Raw genomic sequence first — 24,765 nt, 5'->3', positions numbered from 1 at the left:
AGCCCAGCCTCTGGAGGCCAGGGCCCTCCATCCCAGCACCCTGGCTCCCCACGCTCCAACCCGGTGGCGTCACCTCCACCAGTGTTCTCAGCTCCCTCGGCCAGGGGAGGTGCTGTCCTAGCAGAACTCTCCAGATTTCTGACAAATGGGCCCAGATGGCTCCACAGCTCCTGTCCCCACTACCAGGAGAAGGCTATTGGGTTTCCCACTCTGGGGGGCTCTCTGGGCCAAAAAGGGCTTTTCATCTCAGTGTCATCCATGGCACCACCTACCAGGGAGGCACTTTGTGTCACCAAAAGACGGATGCTCAGAAGGTGCCCAGGACAAGAGGGGAACTCAGCCACAGGTTGGCCTTTCCTGGCTGTGCTGGGCAGAGGTGACCTGGCCAAACCAACGGAGGGCTTTCTGAATTGCAGACTGCAGGGGGACAGGCCCAGCATCCTCCACGGCCCTCGCCCATCACCTCTCCCAGCTTACATCATGTCTGTGACACAAACAGCCGTGGAGCTTCCTCTGCTACTCCCCCAGTAATATTTACAGAACCCCCAGCCCCCAAGACGTCCATCTGAAGGCAGGACCAGAGGGCTCCAGCCCATTCGGAGATTTTGGTTCTGAGATGAAGACTCTTCTCTGATAGTCCTTGATTATTAATACTGTATTAGAAACAGGAAAAGTATCAAAAAGCCCAGAGATGTGAGGGGAGCCAATGCATGCACAGTCTTGCATTTTTCCTGAATTTGTGAGACAACTTTCTCCTCGGTTGGGCCACATCCCAAAGTGCTTATTGTAATTTGGACATGAACTCCTCATTCCCTGATAGGACGACATAAATGGTCCAGTGGGCTGAGCAGGAGGACCTCTGGACTCCAGTTTGTAACAGAAAGAATTCCAGATACTGTGATGGCATCAGCAGGGAAAAGAGACATCCCTTAGGTCCAACCTGTTGGACCTCCCATATTACTGCACCACCTGCCTGGCCCCCTGGCCTTTCCCATGACACCTTCTAGGAGTGCCGAGGCCCCCTACAGGATGGAGCCACTGACTTCTGAAACTTTCACAGATGCTAAGCCATATCCCTTTCTGTTTATTTTTGAACCTCAGTGTAATGTCATCTTCTAGTGAAAGGCAATCTAAATCCCTATTTGAACAGAGAAGGGTTTGAAAATTACAACCACCACCTGGGTAGAAAATAAAGGAAATAAAAACTCAGCCTAATAAGGATGATGAGCTGCAGGCATCGCTATATTCAGAGGCAAAATGATAGCCCCAGTGCTTGTGTTAGAAACAACAGTAGCTGAAACAAGTCTTCAACTCAAGAAGTTTGTACAAGTATTACAAAACAATCTGGAAAATGGACAAATACCAATGAATAAACTGTAAAAAGAGTTGCCATCCTAAAAGGCTCTAGGATTAGGTTTTACTGGTGATAATTTCTTTTAAGTTTTCTATAAATAGTCACTTCTTATACCAAACTTTTCCAGAATACCATGAAAAGGTAAAACACTATCCAGTGTGTTCTTTTAAGCTCAAAGCACCATGATACAAAACCTGTCAAAAAGCCCTGTCTGCCAGTGACACGTACCTGTAATCCCAGCAGCTTGGGAGGCTAAGGCAGGAGGATCATGAGTTCAAAGTCAGCCTCAGCAACTTAGCAAGGACCTAAGAAAGTCAGTGAGACACTCTATTTCTAAAGAAAATATAGAAAAGGGCTGGGGATGTGGCTCAGTGGTTAAGTGCCCTAGAGTTCAATCTCTGGTACCAAAAAAAAAAAAAAAACCAAACCTCTCCAAAAAGTAAAATATGTAAGTATATATCAAGACCATCCCAAACTCCTTAAGAAAATACTAGCAAGCTAAATTTGATAAGACAGTGGTAGAGTCAGCTTCCAAAATCAAGTGGACTTGGAGAGGGGACCATATACCCTATTAGTGAAAGCAACAAAAACACAGAAATCTAAAAACTATTTAATTCTCATAATTCCATCACCCAAAATATCCACAGTTGGGCTGGGGATGTGGCTCAAGCGGTAGCACACTTGCCTGGCATGCGCGGGGCACTGGGTTCTATCCTCAACACCACATAAAAATAAAAAATAAAGATATATAAAAAAAACTCACAGTAGACAAATGAGGGTGTATAGCATTCCAGCGTCTTTTTTTTTTCTTCATGCATATATTTTTACATAATTGCAATCATTCTGCTTTGTAAAGACCCCACTCACACATACCCTGTGCGTTCAGATCAGGTCAACTTATTTAGCAAGGGACATAGACACACAGCTGAGGCAAAGACAGGTGTACCAGCACAGGTGCCTGTGGGGGCCTCCAACCCAATCCCAAGCAAAACCCAGAGTCAGCAAAGTCCTATCCTCTCCCAGGGAACAAGCGTCCTCAAGACTTGGGAATTCCCGACAGATTCCTCTGTTTGCAGCTAGCTGACATCCGGGAAAGCTCGTTTCCTCACAAGCATGCTGGGATAATTTTTCACTCTGAACATAACATTTAACGCCTCCACTTTTCCATCCTTAAAAGTCGTGCAACCTCATTTCCTCTGAGTGGTTTTGCTCATCAAGCTACATGCATCCTTAGTGGCGTGTCCTTCTCAGCCTTGATACGCACCCTTTTAAAATCTGAGCTTGCTTCCTGTCGTAAGCAGTTTTTAAATGAATGAATGAACGCTGACTTTGACCCTGTGATAAAATAGGCGCGGCAGCAGAGGCTTGGGTCGTGGTTTCCCTCATCCGTTGTGATAGAGTCCACCAGAGCTGGAGGCTGGAATGATTGGCAGATTTCTTTCCCCTTGCTAAGTGCCAAGTGGGTGGTTCCTGTTCTGGAACGAATTGGAGATGTGCTTCTCTCTGTTCCCCTTACTGAGGACAGCTACAATCTGTGGCCATTACGTGTCAAACAAGCACGAGAGTACAGAAAAGTGGAGAGGTGACAGGCAGTTCGGGACTTTAGGCCGGAGGAAAAACGTGTAGCGAGTTTCTAGGTTTTTCTGTTTGCCTCAAAGAGCTTCAAGTAGATGCGAGGTAAGCCAGAGATCTGGCAACCAAATCCAGCTTTCTCTAGCCAAAGGACTGGGAAATCAGTTATCTTAGCAGGAAAATTAAAAAAGAACTTTAAGTAATTATACTCCATTCCAGAAAAACACCACAGAAAAATGGAGAGGCCCCGGCCCATCAGCAAAGGCCAAGTGGGGTCCAGACTCCCACCTCTGCACAGTTGTGAGGAGACACCCCACCACTACCACCTGCTGCCGGCATGGTACCAGTGGGAGCCTAATAAAACAGGCAACAGTCTCCGTTTTTTAAGTTCAAAGTCTTGTAATCCCCCCAAAATGTTCTAAATACAACAGAAGTCACTCATCCTACCAAGAACCCGGAAAATCTCAATTTGAATGAGAAAGGACAGCAGTCGATGATGCCAACACTGGAAAGACACAGATGTTAGAATTACCTGACGTGGCGTTTGAAGCAGTCACCCTGGAATGCTCCAGTAAGCCATCAAGAATGCGCATAAAACAAAGGAAAAACAGTCTCAGTGAAGCAGTAGATGGTATCAAGAAGAGCCATTTTAGAACTAAAAAATCCAGTCACTGAAATTTTAAAGCTTCAGTGGATGAGTTCAACAGCAGAATGAGGAGACAGAGTTAAGACTCAATAGACGTGGCCCAAATGAACCTCAGAGAAAAAAATAGACAAGGGGAGGGAGGAAGGGGAGAGGACAGAGCCTCAGGGACCTGCAGGATGACAGACCTGATGTCTGTGTGATCCGAGTCTCAGAAGCAGAGGAGAAAGAGCGTGGGGCTGCAAAAAATCATTCAGAAAGTTTCCAGTGGGACCCTGAGTGAAAAACTTGCCGAAGTTTTCAAACACATGAAGGTCTAGATTCACAAAAAGCTAGATGAACCCCAAACAAGGTACATCTGGAGAGATCCACACCAAGATTGATCGCGGTCAAACTTCTGAAAATAAAAGCCAATACAAAGCCGTGGGGCTGGGGTTGTAGCTCTGGGCTGGAGCAGCGGCCCACCATGTGTGAGGTCCTGGGTTCTAGATGTGGAAGAAATACGTAAGATGATTAGGGAAGTAAGTTTTCTGTACTCCACCCAAATTAGTAGAATGGAAATCCCACTCTATTGGGATAAATTGTAACATCTGAAGAAAAGCTAAAAATCTATGCAGAGAGATAAATTCAAAAACACTGAGAGTAGACTCAAAATAGAATTCTAAAATATGTTCAAGCAACGGGAAGGAAGAAAAAAAACAAAAGAGAAGGATTAAAGAGATAAGCAAAAAATAAACTGTCAACCTGGTGTTGTGGCACACACCCATAATCCCGGCTATTTGGGAGACTGAGACAAATAGATCACAGGTTCAAGGCCAGCCTGGGGAAGATGGTGAGCCCCAAGTCTCAAAATTAATTAATTAAATGTCATACTTATGTTCTGAATGTATCAGTAGTTACATTAAATGTAAAAGGCCTAAATTTGTTAATTAAAAGATATTTTGGCAAAGGAGATGAACAACATGTGATCCAACTCTATGTTGCCTATATATGATCAATTCATATATAACAATTTTCAGGTAGGCTGAAAGCAAATGGACAGAAAAGAAATACAATAAAAACATTAGTCAGAAGAAAGCATGATGTAACTGGGAGCTATTGTAGTCAGTGAAATAAGCCAGGTACAGAAAGACAGTGCACAATCTCAACCATGGAATATAAGAAAGTAATCTCATAGAAGTTCAGGGTCTAATGATTACCAGAAGCTGGGGGCATCGCAGGAACGAGAATGGGGAAAGGTTGAACAATGGGTAACAAATTAGAGGTAAAAGGTAAAAGTTCTGGCGTGCTGTTATGCCATGGGATGACCATGCATGAAGACATGTACTCAATGTTTCATTAAAGCCATTGGAAAGAACTTTAAATGTTTTCACCGTAAGGAAATGATAATTGTTTGAGGATACAGGTATGTTCACCCTGATTGGAACATTACACAACAGATACATATATAGAAACATCACATGGTACCCCATCGATATGTACAAGTTCTATGTATCAGTTAAATTTTTAAAAAAATTTAAAAGAAACATCAAAGTAAAAAAAAAGAAAAAAGAAAAAAAAGGAATGACCAAATTAGTATCAGATAAAGTCAATTTAGGAGCAGAGAAAATTGCCGGGGACTGAGCAGGACATTACATATTTCTAAATGACACAAATCCCCCAGGAAAACATAGGACTACAAGGTGAGCACACCTCTTCTGTCCCATGCTCTGACGACCATGTCCTCTGCCACAGCAAGGACAACTGACCACAGGCTGAAACCATGAGCCAAAATAAGTCCTTTACCCCTTAAGTTGATTACCTCTGGTTTTTTGTCACAGTGACAGAAAGCTGATGAGCACACATTGTAATTTGGGACCTTATCTGGAAAATCAAAATATTTTATAAAATTGAGCTCATTCTCACATGGCCAACTGATACAGGCATGGAGAAGTGTTAGACACAAAAGGACCCTCCAGTTCAGCAGTGTCCCCACTGGGCAGCTAAAGACCCACTGTCGTTTATCATCATCAAATGTTAATTAACCATTTATATTTTTGATATCTGGACCCCTCGTTCATTTCTGTAACTTGCCTGGCCCCAGGAGGTGTTCCATTCTCAACCTGTTGTAAAGGTGGGAGCTTTCTAAAGTTAGCTGCTGTTTTATGAAATCCTATACATACCTACAACAACAGAAAAAAAAATACATGTGTGTATATATGAATTCTTTGGGGCCCCTTCATAGTATATATACCAAAATCTATTGATTTACATGCTATCTTAAGAGTCATGTTATTTCAATCAACATTTATTGAGAATCTATTTAAACCAAACTCTCTACTAGCTGGAGATACATTGCATGGACAGATCAGATGATTCCTCTCCTTCTGGGCTATCCTAACAAAATGAGAAATGTGCTAGAGGAACTCAAAGGGAAAAAAATGGGGATTTGAAAACATTTAACAGAGTATATTATCATGGGCTCAGGATGTGGCTCAAGTGGTAGCGCGCTCGCCTGGCATGCGTGAGGCACTGGGTTCAATCCTCAGCACCACATTAAAAAAAAATAAAATAAAGATTAAAAAAAAAAGAATATGGAAAGATCTCCCATTTTAAAAAAAAAAAAAGAATATATTATCATTGCACTTTGTTCCTGGAGAAAATGTAGGAGGTAACAATAGCCAAAAGAAGAAAGGGAAAAAGGACTTTCTAACACAAAAAAATAGCATGTATGAAGCCCCCCAGTTCTAAAAGAGGTAAGCTGTCAATATCATGGAAAATATATTATGACCAAGAGTCAGGAAGGACCCATAGGGGTGAAGCTGGAGAGCTGATTGAAACCAGACCGTGAAGAGCTTCAGAAGCCACGTTTATGGAGACATTGGTCCTGGAGTGACAGCAGAACATGCAGCACATGCATATAGAACTGAAACAAAGTTTCTCTGCATCTGATGGCAGATGGCGTCTGCGTAAGTTGCAGGCCTTTCCAGTCAAGAAAGCCTGTGTCAGGGTGAGCAGCCAGTCAAGGCAGGGAATGCCTGCCCGTGTCCGCTCTGGGGGTCACAGCCTACAAAACCTGATTCTCCTCACTACCATGGAGTAGCATATTGCAGCTCTCAATGGTGGCCATGCCCTCCAGTGCTGCAGCAGAGCCAAGAACAGACACAAAATCCTGCAGGATGAGAGGGGACCCAGCAGAAGGTTGCCTCTTGGTTGTGCTCGTCTAGGAGTTTATATAACTACCGGGTCAACACTACTGGTCCAGATTGAGACTAATCAGGTTTTGGAAAAGTGCCAACACTATTGGTCCAACTTTATGCTGATCAGACCTTGGATAGTATGAATGCTATCGTTAGCCCTCAAGTAATTTTCCTGCCATCTCCATTCAGGTTTGCCCCCACTTGTGTCTTCTCATCATTGATCAGGCTCACCCTGGCTCACCTGGACCCTAGCTCTGGGCCACAGCCCCCCCCCCCCCCCGGCCCAGCATGGCAGGATCCACCCAGCGGTAGCCCAAATTCACTGTGCGCTCCAGCCCACCCAGGCTGCCACTCTGGGACAAAGGCTTGGATTCAGAACCAACTATCAGTTTTGCTTTATGGAAGATAATCTATCCACAGCGAACCTCCTCAAGCCAACTTTTATCATTTTTACTTCTCTCACTACAGTCAAGGTCTGAGATCACCTGATATCAGTAGAAACGGGGCACTGTGGCCAGGGAGCTGATGATGGTTTGTAAATCGAGCATTCGTTGAGTCCTTACAGTGAGAAGGAGCTGAATCTTACTCTTCAATGGAGTCTGTGGAACGCAGGTGCTAAGCTGGGCAGCTCGGCCATCCACATGCTGGATTAGGTAGAGAGCGCCTCCCTAAGTCACTTGTCAGTCAAAAGCTTGTGGATACGGATCCAAAGGCCCCACAGTACGTCTGGCAAACGGGCGCACCCTCCCCTGTGAGTCCCAGGATTTGTCATTTTGGTTCCAGATCTTTTCTTTTATGGTCTGTAAGAGAAATCCGAGCCCAGGCCAGATTCTGAGAAGAACGCGTTATTGCAGCCAAAGGAAGAAAAATGACAAGCACATGGCAGAGAAGAAAAGCTGGACCCGTCTCAAAGGTATACTTCAGCCCTGGCCACTCACAAAGCCAGCAGAGAACAGTCCATGAAATAAAAATGCATAAAGGAAACAAACCGTCCTCCATGGAGCCACGCTTAAATTATAGCAGATGAAATTTAGAGTTCATTTAAAAAATATATTCTCTGAAAGGGAAAAAAAAAGTGTTCAAACTGAAAGAGTGTAAGAGGTGCCTTTTTGAAAGGCGAGGGCTCCTTTTTAAAGACTCACTAGCTCCGTGGTAGATTTTTTTTTTTCTCTCTTTGTTTTTTCAATCAGTAATCACATGTGACTGTCTATCACAGGACAAGCACTGTGCTAAGCTTTGGTGACACAAAGACTTTTATTCTGTGACCTCGGGGACATTCTCCAATGTCTCCAGAGCCCGTGGCACCATGTTCAGGCACTTGGTCCAGGAGGTTGGCGGGAAGTATCCTAAAAATCATTCAAAGTGGTGTCCTCGTGTCAACCAGGCTGTGTCATCGTCTCAGGAGACGTTCTGCTCCTTTTTTTTGAAGTGTCTCCAGTTTGTAAGCATGACAGCCAGTTGGCAGGCTAGCATTTTTAGTTTGTCATTCTCAACACACAAAGCCTCGTTTTAGTTCTAACCTGCAGGGACGACCATCCTGGCCTCCTCGTCCTTCTCCTGCCTCACTGCCGCAGCTGCCCGAGCAGAGAGCAAGCAGCTGCGTGCACTCAGGGCAACAGCAGGCATGATGCTGTGGCCAGGATGACCAGCTGTCCCCGAGGAGCTAGCAGAGTTGCCTTTGTGGACATGGGGATAGAGGGGTGGATCTCCTGATCTCTGGACTGGCCAGCAGGGTTCTTCCCACATACAGAATCCTACAGCCAGTTTTGAACGAATGTATATTGCTTTTGCACCACAGTAAAGTTGGAAAATCTTTTTGTGAAGCACTCATCATAAATCAGGGACTGACTCTATTCAATCCTGATCCCAGAGGCATCGTGAGCCTCTCAACCCTTCGAATCAAAGCATGAGGGAAAATCTGAATTCTTGGCTCATTCTGTTGTTTTAAAAACAAATAATAGCTATGCCGGTAAAACTGTCATTTTCAGTCAGTTTCCTAATTTAAGGAAGAAAAACAAGGAGTATAAAGCTTTTCTGCCAATCTAACTCAGATGGGAGATTCTGTCTCCTCGGGCTGGTGTGTCTGATTCCTAAGGACAGCAACCATGAACGTGGTAGCTGTTTTTATGGATATTCTCCCAGAAATTAAAAGGCTGCTTTTCACTAGACACCCATTCGCTCCATGGTGGAAGCCACAAGGAACCCCTGCACGTGGCACCTCTGGTGCACACAAAGCCCAGGCACACCACAGCGAGCTTCACAAGTTTTCTTGCTGTGTGAATCCAAGCAGGTAGAACCTACAGATCAAGGCCATTGAGCATCATTTATAAAAACCAACCAAAACGTTCTTTGTTCCTCTTAATGTCCTGGTCTTCAGCAGATGTCATCCCAGAGCGTGGCAGGGAGACAAATCGCTTCCTCCCATATTTGTCCCCACCATCCTTTTCACCAGGAAGTCTTTGGGCCATGTGTTATTTTGCTTTTTCTTGGTATTTTTATGTTTTCCTCTCAGTGTTTTGTGGGCCTACCAATAAGCCATTAATGAGGATCCCAGATGTTCACGTTTGGCCAGAATCCAGTGTTTTGTTTTGTGTCTAATTCCATTGATAGTAGCCATCTCCATTCACTCAGCCAACAGGAAGATAGATTTTTCATTCATATAAAAAAAAAGGAAGAAACGGTGCAATCCCTTGAGTACGAACTACCCCCTTCCCTCCTCTGCCTCAAGATCCTGGATTCCTCCCGCAATATCAGACACAAACAGTAGGCTGGTAAAGAAGTCCCTGCCACTCAAGCAGGGCATGAGCCTAGGGTCTGATCAAGAATTTGGGAGACAGTGGGTATGGTCTCTGATATTAGTGGGAAGAAACGAACATCTCCAAGGTTTTCCCCTAACCCTGCAGTTCAAAAAGCTGCTTGTATTATCAGCTTTCCTACGAGATCATTTCTTGTCTGGTGGTTTATATAGAGAAGAAAAGGCTCCAGTGAGGATTGCCCACCTCCACCTCCCCAACCCCACACCCAGGATTTATGAGAGTCTGTCCTTGGGCTGAGCATCTGTCAGAGATTTAAGGGATGGGTGAGAAGGGCCCTTTCCGTTCTCCAGGCTGCTTTGCACTTGAAGCTTTAAACCCTCATGAACTGCCCCCCCCTCCACCCCCACCTCACTACATCCTGCCCTAAGGATGCAGTGGTCACAGTGGGAAGCAGAAGGCAGATTTTTTTTTGCTGACTCAGCATGAAAAAAGTGACCCACATTTTCTGGGTTTAGAGCTTAACATCGAAAGAACACATTCAGGTGTGTTTCAGTTCAGTTAATAAAAGAAGGTGGAAGATGTTGAATATTATGTAAGTACTGAAATTTTCTTAGATTTGAATGCTCTTTGGGTGGACATGTGCCATTTTAGTTTTTGCAATTCCTTTATTACCATTGTAAGGTGTTGACTGATTTTGACCTCTTGTCTGTGAGTCGGTAAGGACTTTGAGCAAATTTCATCATGGAGATATGCACCCAGTGTAAGTTTGAAATGCTGTTTCAATGACCCACTGTGGGGTGGAATTTTAAAGTCTGGGTAGATACAAGTGTGTCCATGCAGGACCTTCTTCTACACTGTGCCAGCCCCCTGCCCACAGCAGTACCCAACACTGAGGGCAGAAAAAAAGAGTGAAGCAAGATGTTTAATTCTAAAATCTCTGGAACTTTCCAGCAGCAGGCCATGAGAGCTGGGAGCAGAACATTGTGCCCTTGCTTCCAGTCCGAATTCTTGCCGTCTTTCCTCTGGGGAAAAATAAAGCAGTTCTTTTTGCATACTTTGCAAACCGTATTTCCAGCTTTTTGGACTTTCTTGCCTGCACCTGATCGGATTCAGGGGTGCATGTGGACAGCCATTCCCAGAACTGCAGCGACGTGCAAACCCCGATGTTAGGCCACCTTCCCTTCTGAAGTGGCTACACTTATAACCAGGGCCCAGCCACCGAGGGGCAGGCACAGTTTCCCTCCTGGGCAATTCCGCGGTCTGGTCTGGAGCAGCCCTCCCGCTGCCCTGGAGGGCAGGTCCTGTGGGCGGCCCCTGCACCGCGCCTCCTGTCCCCCTCGGCGGGGTGGCAGCCTGCTGGCCTTTTCCTGTTTGCTCACTTGGCTTTCCTTCCCTTTCCTTCCCTGGGGGCCTGCTGGGCTGGCAGCGCCGTGGTCCAGCAGACCAACTGCAGAACCTCCGTGCCTTCCAGCAAGGGCAGCAGCAGCGGAAGCAGCAGCAGCAGCAGCAGCTCCTCCAGCGACTCCGAGAGCAGCTCGGGATCCGACTCGGAGACCGAGAGCAGCTCCAGCGAGGGAGAGGGCGGCAAGCCCCCGCACTTCTCCAGCCCCGAGGTAAGCGGCGCCGCCACCACTGCAGCCACCTCCCTGCCCCGCCCCCAACCGGCACCACCCGGAGCCAGGAAGGCCGGGGCTCCTCATTGTCCCCACCCCGCCCCCTCCTCCCACTCTCCTAATGACACCACTTCCTTTGAAGTTCAAAGCATCATCTTTCACTGTCCAAAACTCTCTGTTTGACTTCCAGAAATTTCCAAGTATGTTGTAAACATCACCAACAGGAAATAACCTATGGATGGGGGTCTCCCTCGGGGTCAGCTGAGGCAATCACCAGACAGGAAAGTTCGCCACCTGGGAAGCGGGACCTCCAGTAAATCACAGGGACAGAGAGTTTATGGATCAGGCATGCTCAGAGTCTTACCTTCTTTGCAGTTTGTCATGGATCAGAAGAACAAGGGCTATAAATATTAATAAAACCTTAACTGTGTTTTCTTTGTGAAAATATAAAAGGGAAAATTAGCATCAACCTACAAATAATAATGAAACCTTTTACAACCATGACCAGTATCCGTGGGGGAAGATTTAGGTGCCTCGTATAAAAAACATTATAAGGTCCTAATAAAAACCATTGCTGTTTCTACTTTAAAGTGGAAAGGGGGGAAATTAAATAGTAATTCAGAGCCCAGAGATTCTTGGGTGAGGGCCCAGAGAAAACTTCTCAAGTCTGGGAGCCATGAGTGTAGGTTTTGTTTTCTAAAGAAGGAATAAGAGACAGCTTCTTCCCGAGTGAATAAACAGGTGACATCACTGTGGATTGCGGGTTTGATTTTTTACTGACCACCCTCTGTGTCATTTGAGGGGGCCAGATTCCTAAATAGGCTCTGACGACAAAGCAAAGCCACTAACGCAAGCCCAGGGCCCTGGGAGGGCAGCAGCCCTCTTGCTGCTTCTGTACCTGTGCCCCCCGGGAAAGGCACTTCCACAGAGGGACTCTTACAGTGCCTCTGGACTTTCCTCCTGTCTCTCCACAGTCCCCCTTTCCTCCTCAGCATCTTTCTGCTCTATGACAAACTCTCCACTCGTTTGAAATAAGGCCCCTCTCCAGCACATGATCTCCTTGATGTGCCTATTTCTCTATCTGCCCACCTACCCACCCACATAAGGTAAAGGCCCTTAGTGGCATTACCCTGTGAGTGCCTTATAGCTTATTTTAACCCTGGCTTTTTAGTCGAGAGACTAACGTTATCATTCCTCCCTCACAGTTTCATTCATTCACTCACTCTGTGTTTGTTCAACCAATATTTAAAGAGCCGTACACATTGGGCTCAACTCTGGAATACAGCAGTCATATCAGAAAATGCCCTGTCTTCACAGATCTAACATCCTAACAGGGATCATTCGAAACAGAAAAAAAAAAAAATAGAGTAGTTAAATAGAATCAAGTAGAGGAATGAAGCAGGCTTTATTAAATCTGCTTTGTGCTACAGTTGGTTGAGAAATTCCAGAACATCAAATTATAAGAAACGACTCCCAGGGACAGCTCAAAAGCCAGGCGTGAGGGCCCTGGGTTGGATAATAAGGGGTCTTGTCCATGAAGGGAAGACCTCCCTGTCGGGGCTCTTCTTTGTGACTGCAGGTTGAATACACGAGTGAGCGAGTGCCGAGTCTTGTTTACACACTGAGATGTGAATCCCAGAGTTACTGAATCTGCTGAAACCTTGCCAAGAGCAGTACATTTGTGAAGTAAATTTAAGCAGAGTCTTGCTAAAAGTCACTGAGATCATTACGTGGCCTTGACCTCTTGGATGGTGAAAGGAGAACTGCTGCCCTTCTCATGGCAGGTCTCAGAGGCCCTGGTGAAGGAGAGGGAGCCAGTCTTCTAGAAATCTGAGCTCCCCAAGGATGCTTCCTTGCTCCTCCAGGTGCAGGGAATGCAGAAGTGGCAAACGGTGTGTTAGCCACACTAGACGTCATTCCTTCCTACTGGAAAGGGATGTATTTATTGGAGTCCAAGTAAGGTTCTCTGACATCTTTCCCAAGGTTAATGCAGACACATCCCCTGTAGGAGGGAAGTGGGTTTGCAGGCTGAAAATCGCTGTCATGGGAAGTAGCAAGATCCTGCTCCTCCTTCCAAGCCTCCCTGCTTCTCTCTTAGGGAGCTGACCCCCATAGCCTCACAAGCATCGAGGCCTGTTTCCTGAACTTCCACACATCACTGGGGCTCCTGGTTGCTGTACACCTCACATTCCACTGCACAGACGGGATGGTGCTGCCTTGCAGTGAGACGCTCTGGCCCTCCCTTCCCCTCCATGCCATCCTGACCCAGGAGTAGAAAGAGGCACTTCTGAGTTTTCAAGGCACCTTGTCCTCCCTCTCAATGTGCCAGAGCTGGGAAACCCCGCTGTGCTCCACTGAATTTCACGCAAACTGTTCTTTATGGCCCTGATTGCTGAACAGCACTTCCTGTTATGTGAATCCCTATCATGTAAGGCCTCCTTTGCAGGCTGCCCTGGAAGGGCCACTGTAAACATCTCCATGGCTGCGCATGCCCTCTGCAGGGCCTGACCTGTGCTCAGTCGTTCTCAGCCCCATTTCTTTCCCATGGGTTTTATCTCAGGAGTTTTCCTGGATCACGTGCCCTCCTGTGCCAGGAAGAAGCTCACTGGTCTGGCACGTTGACGCCTGCACATGGGGGTGGGGGATCAAGCTTGGTCAGGTCATTGTGAGTTCTGGGATAAAGTAAGCCGATCCCATTTCTTTACACCTATGCACTTTAGGGCATCACCCTGCCCTAAAAATTGCTCATGGAAACACAAGTTTTCAATGTGGCTTTTCCCAAATGGACCCAGCATGGCAGCCTTTCTTCATGAAATATATAAACTAAAAGCATATTTTGGAAGATGCTGCCCCAGATCATTCTTTTTATTTTTTAAGGGGAGGGTACCAGGGATTGAACTCAGGGGCACTCACCCACTGAGCCACATCCCAGCCCTATTTTGCATTTTATTAAGAAACAGGGTCTCACTGACTTGGTTAATGCCTCCCTTTTGCTGAGACTGGCTTTGAACACTTCATCTTCCTGCCTCAGCCTCCCAAGCCACTGGGATTACAGTGTGCGCCACTGGGCCAGGCTCCAGATCATTCTTAAGAATCAGTGTAATTGCTGGTTTGTTCAACAAGGCTCTTGCTCATCAGAAGCTGCTAAGGTCCACAGTAGTAAGTGCTAGGAAGGACACAGAGGAGCAGATACGTGGTGGGGAGCTCCTGCATAAGTCAGAAAAATAACCAGGGAAGAGAGTTGCGGCTGACCTCTAGCACACCAAGCCAGAAAGCAAATAGAAACATCAGGCAGAAACCCCGGATGGCGCTCAAGAGGTGGCCCACAGCCTGCATGCCTGGTGCACTAATCTGAGGTCCTGGATTTTCCCTCTGTTTTGCCACTTAACTCTCTGATATTTCACCTTCCTTGGCCACAATCACCTCCTCCCCAGAATGTAGGGCATTTCTCTCCTGCCTGATCTGTGAGGTGTTTGTCAGGAACAAATGGTACATTTTGATTGACTGCTCACTCACTGGGAGCAGTCATAGTGATCTCTCTTCCGGGCCTTCTGTGGATACTGCAAGGGGCCTGTCCTGGCCAGAAAGAAGTGTTGGACATTGTTAAAGACTCAAGGCATGTACACATGGAACAGATATGAACATCAAAAGCCTGTGCTATTGAGTAGATGGAGGGCAGCAGGCATTGTTTGGAGAGTTAGTGGTGTTTGCTCCAAAAATCAGATCGAATGCTATTGTTGTAGGTTGAGGACTGACATTTCTCAAAGGAATGACCCCACACACACACACCAGAGAGTAGTGGGAGAGTTTAGTGAAGCAACCATGCAGAGAATCTGGTCTTTACACCTAGGCAAGTACAAGTTCAGTCTTGGTGAAGCCTGGGAGTTGTGCAGCTTCGGACATGTCACTTAACCTTTCTGAGCCTCATCTACAAATTAAGGGAGATACTGTTTCTTATCTGTGAAGATTAAATTAGATAATACGTGTAAAGTGGCAGGCATCTGGTAGGTGCTCCAGCAATGAAAGCTGATCGCAGGATGATATTCTTTGGATGACAGCCAGGGGAACGTGGCTTTTGTTTGAGTGGCAATAGGAGGTCATCATAGATCCTGGAGAAAGGGAGCGTGATTTAGTGGTGTATTGAAAATGGTACTTCGGACTGACTTATTTGTCTGTGAAGTGCAGAAAAAATGACCCTCAAACACATCAGGCAGGGGGCCCATGCGAAAAGTATTAAATTCTGCCCTTCCCTGTTCAGACTGCTGCTAGAATGTTTCAGCGTGCCTCTCACTCTGCGCTCAAGACTCCCATGTGCTTACGTAAGAGATGTGAGCTGTGGAAGGTTCGGAGTGGGAGACAACAGTGTTCACTGGGAGGGCAGCATGGGTGCCATGCTCTGCCCCATGCATGTGAGCCCTCCCCCAGTACCTGCACCCTTCTGCAAGGGTGGCTGCAGCCCATACACTAGGCCCATTTGTGTGGGGAAGCTGAGGCACAGCTTTAAAAGGGATTGACTCCCCGGTGGTCACATAATGGGAAAAATGGGGGTGGGGAGATGAGATTAGAAGCCATGAATTTTTGCCACCCAATTAGCTTCTGGGCCTTCTGTGCTCAGGGAAGGTGAGGGTGCTCCTGGGCCAAAAAGCCATTGGGCCTCCCCCTGTCCTGCTTCCTCTGACTCCAGGAGGGAGTCTTCCCATTACAGCTTCCAGTGTGCTCTTCAGGGGTCCCTCCTTGCCTTTCTCTAGAGGAGAAGCCAAAATGAGAACTGAAACATAACAGCTCAGAGGTGCAACTTTTTTTGCAGGTTGAGCCCCTCCAGTCTGAAATCTGAAATGTTCCAAAACCCAAAACATTTTGAGAACTGACCTGAGGCCACAGTGGAAAATTCTGATACTTTGTTCCACATACATCATTATTAAAAATATTATATGAAATTACCTTCAGGTTGTGTGCACAAGGTGCTATAAAATATAAATGAATGTTGTGTTTGGGAATGGCTCCATCCCTAAACTTATCACATCATGGGTATGCAAATATTCCCAAACCCGAAATCCAAAATGCATCTGATCCCAAGCATTTTGGATGTGGGGAGCTCAACCAGTAGTACATCTTTGTTCTTTCGCCCCTTGCTCTGGAGCCCCGTTTCTTTGGGAGACATGAAAATAAGCAAAGATGCCCATGTTCCACCCTCGCAGCCCCTACTCTGGCCTCTACTGGATTTTTCTTGCTCCTTCAAGTCACTGGACACCCTGTGCTGGTTTTCCCTGGAATGTAATCAGTCTCATATGTTGGGAGCAGGATATCCACAGTCCCTGCCACTGCTTTGGTTGGCCAATCTCCACACTGTGTGGCCAGTCCTCCTGGTCCCATGCCCCTCTGGCCCATTCCTGAGCAGCCCCCCCCCCAATTCTTCCAGACTCAGCTAGGACCCTGTTGTCTCACCCATATCAGATTTGTGACCATACCCAGAGCCTCAAGTGCTGTTCCTTTTTTTTTTTTTTTTTTAGAGAGAGAGAGTTTTAATATTTATTTTTTAAGTTTTCGGCGGACACAACATCTTTGTATGTGGTGCTGAGGATCGAACCCCGGCCGCACGCCTGCCAGGCGAGCACGTTACCACTTGAGCCACATCCCCAGCCCAAGTGCTGTTCTTAATACAGACCTCATTGTTGAAAACAGCTGATTTTCATAAATCAAAGGAATTTTTTGAAATTTATCATGTTAAAAGCAAATTTTTCTCCTACAATGGATCCTAACTCTAGACTTTACCTGATCAAATTTAAAATATAAAACTAGAGGACGCTATATCTCAGTGGTAGAGTGCTTGCCAAGTATGCAGGAGGCCCTGAGTTCAATCCCCAGCCCTGGCGGAGTGGGGAGAATATTGAGCAATAACTTCTTGTTCTAGAATGGTATCTCTGCTCACCCTTAAACAAAAGATGCAGCAGACTCAGGGGTGAGGAGGCCATATGGAAGGAAAAATACTGCACCTTGACCCTCAAAACATTTTCCCCATTTCACCTCTAGTCACCATCTGAAAATACTCTGGCTCAAGTTCTACCCCTCTCAGTACACCTGTTATCTACTAATAGTCTTCATTTTATTTGGAATCATCATTTACTCCTTTAAGATTTTGTTTCCTAATGCCTTTTAACATCCCTCTGGAACAGGAGAGTTCTCTCCTGCTAAATGGGCCACCTTCCCAAAGTTAATGTTTCTACAGCGAATTAACTATGCCCTCGATTTGCCTTTTACAAAAATTATATGCTAACTAACTCTTTGGGCTCCTATATAGGTACCTTGATTTTTCCCAAGGTTTGGTCTCACTAAAAATGGGTGCTTTAATGCCCAGGGTCTCTGAATTATTATTCCCCACTTAAATTTCAAGGAATCTCAAATATACGTGTGTGTGTATTCTTTTTAAATGCTTGGAAGTGATTGGAATGGTTTCCATCAAGGCACAGTGCTAGCCCCTATTTTTTCAAGTAGACTCCAATGGGCCGTGCTGATATTTAATTGCTTAGGACCAGCCAGAGCGGCACCACCATCCAGGCACCCTGAGGGCCAAGGGGCTGCCGCAGTAGCCCTGGCTTGCATCTCCCGTTTGCTGGCAGCCCGCTCATTTTTTTGCCTATGCACCCAGAGGAGTACAGTCAAGGTAAAAAAAACAGGCCGGCCCTTTTTCAAGGAAGCTGTAATAAAAGGTGTTTTGTTTGTCGCGGGTTTTCTCTTTCAGGCTGAACCGGCATCCTCTAACAAGTGGCAGCTGGACAAATGGCTCAACAAAGTTAATCCCCACAAGCCTCCTATTCTGATCCAAAATGAAAACCACCACGGGCCCGAGAGCAATCAGTACTACACCCCGGTGAAGGATGAAGTGCAGGACTGCGGGAAGCTTCCCGACGTCTGCCCAACCAGCCTGCGGGACAAGGAGCTCAAGGGTGCCTGCAAGGAGGAGCAGAGGCCGAGGACCGCCAACAAGGCCCCGGGCAGCAAAGGGGTGAAGCAGAAGTCCCCGCCCGCGGCCGTGGCCGTGGCCGTGAGCGCCGCCGCCCCGCCGCCCGCGGTGCCCTGCGCCCCCGCCGAGAGCGCCCCCGCGCCGGCCCGGAGGTCAGCGGGCAAGAAGGCCACCAGGCGCACCGAGAGGACCTCAGCCGGGGACGGCGCCAACGGCCACCGGCCCGAGGAGCCCGCGGCGGCCGACGCGCTGGGGGCCAGCGTGGTGGTGCCCCCGGAGCCCGCCAAAAGCCGGCCCTGCGGCAACAGCAGAACCGGCCACCGCAAGGAGCTGCGCTCCTCGGCGACCTGCGAGAAGCGGCGCACGCGGGGCCTGAGCCGGATCGTCCCCAAATCCAAGGAATTTATCGAGACAGAGTCGTCGTCTTCGTCGTCCTCCTCGGACTCGGACCTGGAGTCGGAGCAGGAGGAGTACCCTCCGTCCAAAGGCCAGGCCGTGGCCGCCGCCTCCTCTGGGAGCGACCAGAGACTCAAGGAGGCCGCCAACAGCGTCAGCAGCGGCCCCGGCCCCCGCGCGGCCGTGGGCTCCATCAACGCCAGGACCACCAGTGACATCGCCAAGGAGCTGGAGGAGCAGTTCTACACCCTGGTCCCCTTCGGCAGGAACGAACTTCTCTCCCCCTTGAAGGACAGTGATGAGGTCAGGTCGCTCTGGGTCAAAATTGACCTGACCCTCCTGTCCCGCATCCCAGAACACCTGCCCCAGGAGCCCGGAGTCTTGAGCGCTCCTGCGGCCAAGGACGCGGAAAGCGCTCCGCCCAGCCACGCTCTGGACACGCCCACCGAGAAGACTTTGCCAAAATCCAAGAGGAAACGCAAGGTAGTCCTGGGAGAGAGGGGTGTCTGGAAGGGAGGGGACTTTAATCTGTGGGCAAGGGGTAGAGCACAGGTGGGCTGCTGGCTGGGATGGTAGGTGGCAGCAGGAGTTCTCCATTTCCTTAACAATTATATAGTACTTTATGCCAAATGAGTTAAGTACTTAACATCTATAATCCCAGTTAAATCCTTAGGACTGTCCAGTGCGGCAAGTATTGTTACTGTTCCCATTTTATCGTTGTGGATAATTAAGCCCTGTCCCAAGGCGTGTGGCAATGGTGATACCCAGGTACTAGTGTGTTCAGAGAGACCCAAGCTGGGCACGTGTGAAAGTTGAAAGTGTGGTGAACCTCATTCTTCCCTAGGAGGGATGGGATGAGTTGGTGGTGGATCACTCATCTACCTAAGAAGCCGGTATCCTTGTGAAGTTTAACCCTGGCTGGGGTGTGGGATGAGTACTGAAGTCCAAGTCCTCATAGCAGCCTGTAGCATCAATCAGGGAGGGCTTCATGGTGGAGAGGGGCTGGGAGGGCTCTGAGAGGGAGTTAGAATAAGCAGAGGTGGGGGGGATGTAATGGCACCAGGAGAGATGAACAGGTGAGGCATTGTGGGAGGGAGAAGGGCAGCTCAAGTACAGGAGCTGGAGCTGCCCCTGGCAACAGACACCAGATGCTCAGGGAATACCTTCATCATAACATAAAGCCAGTTTCCAGGATTTTTTGCCCTTCCTATTTCTGTATCTTCAAAAGTAATTTAAACCACAGTGAACAACCCAGTAGGTATCAAAGATTGCAAATATTCATGGACAGTTCCAAATGTGGGACAGAGTTGTTACCAGCAATAGTTAACATGCATTTATGTTCCCCAAAGGGATGCTGTTAAAGCACTTTGTACCATTTAATCATTTAGTCCTTTCAACTCTGTGAGGCGAATATCATTGTTGTGCCCATTTTACAGGTGAGGAAACAGAGGTTCTGAAAGCCTAAAGTGATTTACTTGAGGTTATGTAGGTCAAAGGGACAGAGCCAGGAATGAACCCAGGCAGGGTCTGGCCCCAGAGTCTCAAAATAAGAAGTCAGCCTGAGGTTTGTGTAGTATTTTTGTTTCCAGAGGGCAGTCCGGTCTGTCAATAGAAAAAGAAGACTGAACACGTGGGTTTTGTAAGCTGTTTCCAGTCCCCGATTAAGAGGGTCTAGAGAGTAAGGTTATTGCCTTTTCCTGGCCAGGATAAAGGTGTTCTTCACTCTCAAAGTTGTATGGAAAAAGGAGACAGTCTCCTTATTATAATCATTCCATGACCTGCGAAGGGCACCCATCAGCAGGAAAATTTATCACCAAGTGCTGAAGAATGTGTGTCTTCACATAGTTATGTTAATAACAGCCCTATGAAGCAGAATTGAACCCCTGGCAGCAAAGTTCATAAAAAGAAATATCTTCAAAAAGTAGCTACTTACCTTTGCTAAAACCAGTGACAGTTTTATCAAGAGATTCCAGCACAGTTTCCGTTCACCTTCAGAGCCCACACGGTGGACCCCCTTTGCTCTGAGAGTACTCACGGGTAGTGGGAAGTGTGTGGAGGTGGACACCAGGCTGACCTGACCTCAGATCCCATCTTTGACTTTTTCCTCCTCCAGTGCAGCTCCCTGGACCCTGCAGCAGTAGAGCGGCCACACAGGCTCCCGTAGAGTTGAAGGTTGTGGCCACCATCTTGAAATTCTTCATTTTGTCTTTGAATTTGGGTCTTGTTAGTGATGGATCATGTGTGGAGGTCCCTCTGTCTACCTGTCCCTTCAGGAAAAGTTTTGCCTGATCTTCAGCCTTCTAGAACCTCCACCCTGTGCAGTCTTCTCCTCCTCCTGGTCTCAGACCAGGGACTATTCAGCCCCCCTGCCCCAGATAGTGCTCAAGTGTAGTCACAGCAAGGATCAAGATTAGGGTCTCCATCTTGCTCAGCCTCGGTCCAGGTAGTGAGGTGATCCACAAGGAAGCTTGCACGCCCTGGGGTGGCCCATTCACTATGGGTCAGTATTAGGGGTGGTTGGTGCCTAACTGGGCTTTGCCATCCATGCCAGCCCAGAAGATAGGTGCCAGACTGGCACTGGTGGGCCACATGCAGGTGCCTATCCCAGGGCAGCCCCAGCCCTTGAAAGTCTCCATTCACCCCCAGGGCCCCAGGTTATCCCCAAATGCAAAGGAGCACAGCATGAAGTCACAAATAAATACCACCATTGAATGTCAAGTTGGGAGACTGAAATGTTTTCTACTTGATTCTTAATGAGGTCATTTGTGGGGTAGGGAGGTTTCTGAGGATTGAGCTCAGGGACCCTTAACCACTGAGCCACACCCCCAGCCCTTTTTCATTTTTATTTTTATTTTTATCTTGCTAAGCTGCTTAGAGTCTCACCAAGTTGCTGAGTCTGGCTTTGAACTTGCGATCCTCCTGCCTCAGCCTCCCAAGCTTCTGGGATTATAAACGTGAGCCACCCAGCATGAAATCACTCTTCCTGCTTTTCGGCCCAGTATTTTCATTTTGCACTAGATCTCAGAAATTCTGTGGTTAGCCCTAGCCTCCTGGGTGACCTCAACCAGCTGATCTTCTCTTCTCTGAACTTCATTCTCTTCACCATAAAATGGTGTCAGGGTCGCACAACACATTCAAACCTTACAATTTCATTAGCTCATTTCTTCCCTGTTCCTGTTTTCCCCATTTTTCCCTAGGCACCCTGCCTTCCTTATTGCTTGTTGGCAATTTTTTATTGAATAAATTGAATTTATTTTTTGTTGAATAAATTGAATAAATTGATTCAACAAAAAATTCAAAAAATTTTTTGTTGAGTCAATTGATTAATCACCTAGGAATCAGTGTGGATGTTATCTCCGAGCTTGATGGATAAATGGGTAGGCTGATGGAAATAAATATATAAGAAACATGCAGAAGCAGATGCTGATAAACCTATGAATAGAAAATAAATTAACCCTATAGATATACATAAGCATACAGAGAGAAGTGCAGAAAGATGTACATGTAAAGTCCATAATGGTCTGTATTTAAATAGCTGTGGTATCTATGACTTTTTAAATTTTAACTTGCAAAATTTTATTTACCACCAAGCCTGACACCAGCTTTACTCACAAAACCTAATGAGCCTTCAAGAAGCAATGACACAGGAGAAGTGAAAGGACGTTTTTGTAGCATTCTGTGCTCAACATCCTGGGGTGTGAAGATCCCAGTCAATGCTGGGTGCTGAGAGGAACCCATAGACCTGTCTGTCAAAGGTGCTAGGTCTCCCCTTGCTGAAGCCCTAGAACTGAGGACCACGGATTCAGAGCTTTGGTTGGGGTCCTCCATGGGGCCGTGCCACACTGTCCCAGCTAGAGAGAAAAGGTCAGGGATGCTCCCTCAGTGGCTGACACTTGTCTCCTAGAAAACACCACAGGAAGCCCTGAAGGTCCCACCCTGGACTGGGCTCCTGCTGTCTCCCGGAAGTGCTCCTCTTATGGACTGCCTTGCTATCGCACCCTGATACACGCCATACAGTCATGGTGATGAGAGTCCGGTCCAAGTCCCCTAGTGTGAAAAGGTACTTTAAGATGTTACCGGCTGGGAATTGTGAACTAGAAGTATGGCATCTTGGCTTGCCATCCACAGAAGGTGCGGCTTTCAAGGTGAAAAGGTGCAGACCTGCCACCACCCTTACCCCAGTAAGCCCCGGGAATATGCATTTTTTTGTACCTTATCCTGATGCCTGGAGAGGCCAGGATGGGTGATGCTCAGGCTACAGTGTGGGTTCAGAATAGGTTTGCTAGTGGGGCTGGGGCTGTAGCTCAGTGGCAGAGCGCTTGCCTCACCTGTGTGAGACGCTGGGTTTGATCCTCGGTACCACCTTAAAATAAATAAATAAATAAATAAAGCTATTGTGTCCGTCGACAACTAGAAAATATTAAAAAAGAAAAGAATAAGTTTGCTTGGGAGAAATAAATCCTGAGCAAGTTGCAACATTAAAAATGTCCCCTCCCAAATTTTGATCATGACATCATGCCCTTCCTCTCAATAAGCTGTCCATACTAAACCCATACAGGTTTCCTGAGCTGTTCAAGCTCAGCCACTAGTACTCAGGTTCTCTCTGAGAGACACCCCCCCCACCCAACCCTGAGGCCTTGCTCTTTGGAAGTAAGTGTCTTGGAGCACACACCATGTCATGACCCCTCAGAATCCACAGCTGATTGGCTTTTGCTTATTTCCACACAGTGTGACAACGAAGATGACTACAGGGAGATGAAGAAGGCCCAGGGGGAGAAAGAGAGCTCTACTCGACTAGCCAACTCCGCCAATAACACTCTGTCTTCAAACCACTGCAGCATGAACATCAACAGGTACATGTTCCCTGAAAGGTGGGCTGAGCCGGAGGGGTCTCTGGATCTGAAAGGCAGGTGCCACTCGGAGAGAGAATCCCAAGGTTTTGACACGTGCTCTGCCCTTCGTCTTCAGACTTAGTTTAACCTAAATTTTGTAATTATGCTCAATGTGGACTTCATGTCACACTCCCAATAGCCATGTCAGGCCCTCCTCTGTGACCGAGGCCAGCTACTAGGTGCGCACGGCTCTGTGCTCCCCAAACACATTTCTTCCCCCCAAAATGTAATAACTGAATTTTCAAGTCAGTGTTTTAATGGTAGCTACTCAGGGATTTAAGAAAATTAAGGGAACATTAAGGGTAGCTTAGGGATCAAAGAACATTAAGGCTATTACAAGGATAAGGAATGGGCTCTCCAGTGCTGCCCCGAAAGGCCCTCATGGAGACTAAAATTGTGGAATTCAAAAGGATCTGTGCTTCCAAGGTCAAGTAGCCACCCAGCAGGTCCTCTGAAGGGGTTCCGCATGGCCCCACTATGCACCAAACCCTTCTGTGATGAACAGCTCTTTAGCAGGGCACGGTCCGGAGGCTCATCACTCACCGCAGAAGCTCTTTCCATTTAAACACACCTCCACAGAGAAGCAGCTTTTGCTCTGCGCTAACACCCTCACTCTCCTCGACTGTCCACTCAGGGTTTTAAAGGGGAGATTAATGTCTCAGCACAACACATAAAAATGTAAACCAAAAGGTTAGGGAAAGATATAAAGCAACACTAAAACTGGGAGAGGACATTGGAGGGCAAGGGCACAGACGTGCGGGCCCACTGCGTGCACGGCTCCCCCTGGGAAGGCGGCCAGGTGGCGGAAGGTCTGCATAGGAGGGACAGCGGCAACCCTCTGTGCAGAGGGATGGCATCCCCAGATGTTGTGAAAATAATGAGGGAGGACTGCAGCCTCAAATCACCTAAGTATATGATATGCACCACTTTGTTCATGCATTAAATAACCTCCCTGGCTGATCTCGTGGTGACTGTAGTTGTCAAGTAGTGTTGAATATCAATGATATTTCAGGATGCCAGTGGCCACTGAAAATATCCATGATGTGTGATTTCTACTGGTGACCCAATGGCAGGCATTGCTAATAGGATTCCAGAGTCCCCGCTCCTCTCGTTTCTATCCCTTGCTTGTAATTAAAGGAAATATTCCATTTGAGTGAGAGGTTAGTGAAAATGAAGATGGAACTTTTTGCCATCCAAGTTTATGGACCTCAAGTTAAAAAACTCTTGCTGTAGTGACTTTGCCTGGCAGAACCTCCCAGCTCTTATGTTCAATGATGCCACAGTGTGAGTGAAATTTCCAAGAGGTGGTCTGCATATCTCCATAACTACTGTCAAGTTTTTATTTTTTGGTTTTTTTTTTTAATTGACTTTATTTTTTAAATACATGACAGTGGGATGC

At 47.2% G+C, this 24,765-nt stretch overlaps 1 protein-coding gene across 4 annotated transcripts in view; it reads left to right on the top strand.

The window, feature by feature from the left end:
* Aff3 (ALF transcription elongation factor 3) overlaps nucleotides 1–24,765 on the top strand; it is a 493,397-nt gene that overhangs the window by 433,522 nt on the left and 35,110 nt on the right. For all 4 annotated transcript variants that reach the window (XM_078028559.1, XM_078028556.1, XM_078028558.1 and 1 more), the window contains 3 exons: nucleotides 10,931–11,117; nucleotides 17,857–18,957; nucleotides 23,203–23,327. In XM_078028559.1, the coding sequence (XP_077884685.1) occupies nucleotides 10,931–11,117; nucleotides 17,857–18,957; nucleotides 23,203–23,327 (1,413 nt within the window). The remainder of the gene's footprint in view (nucleotides 1–10,930; nucleotides 11,118–17,856; nucleotides 18,958–23,202; nucleotides 23,328–24,765) is intronic.

This window comes from Ictidomys tridecemlineatus, chromosome 12 (genome assembly GCF_052094955.1).
Source record: "Ictidomys tridecemlineatus isolate mIctTri1 chromosome 12, mIctTri1.hap1, whole genome shotgun sequence".
NCBI classification, from domain to species: domain Eukaryota; kingdom Metazoa; phylum Chordata; class Mammalia; order Rodentia; family Sciuridae; genus Ictidomys; species Ictidomys tridecemlineatus.
The sequence above is the reverse complement of the archived record's forward strand: the minus strand, read 5'-3'. Positions and strand labels throughout refer to the sequence as shown.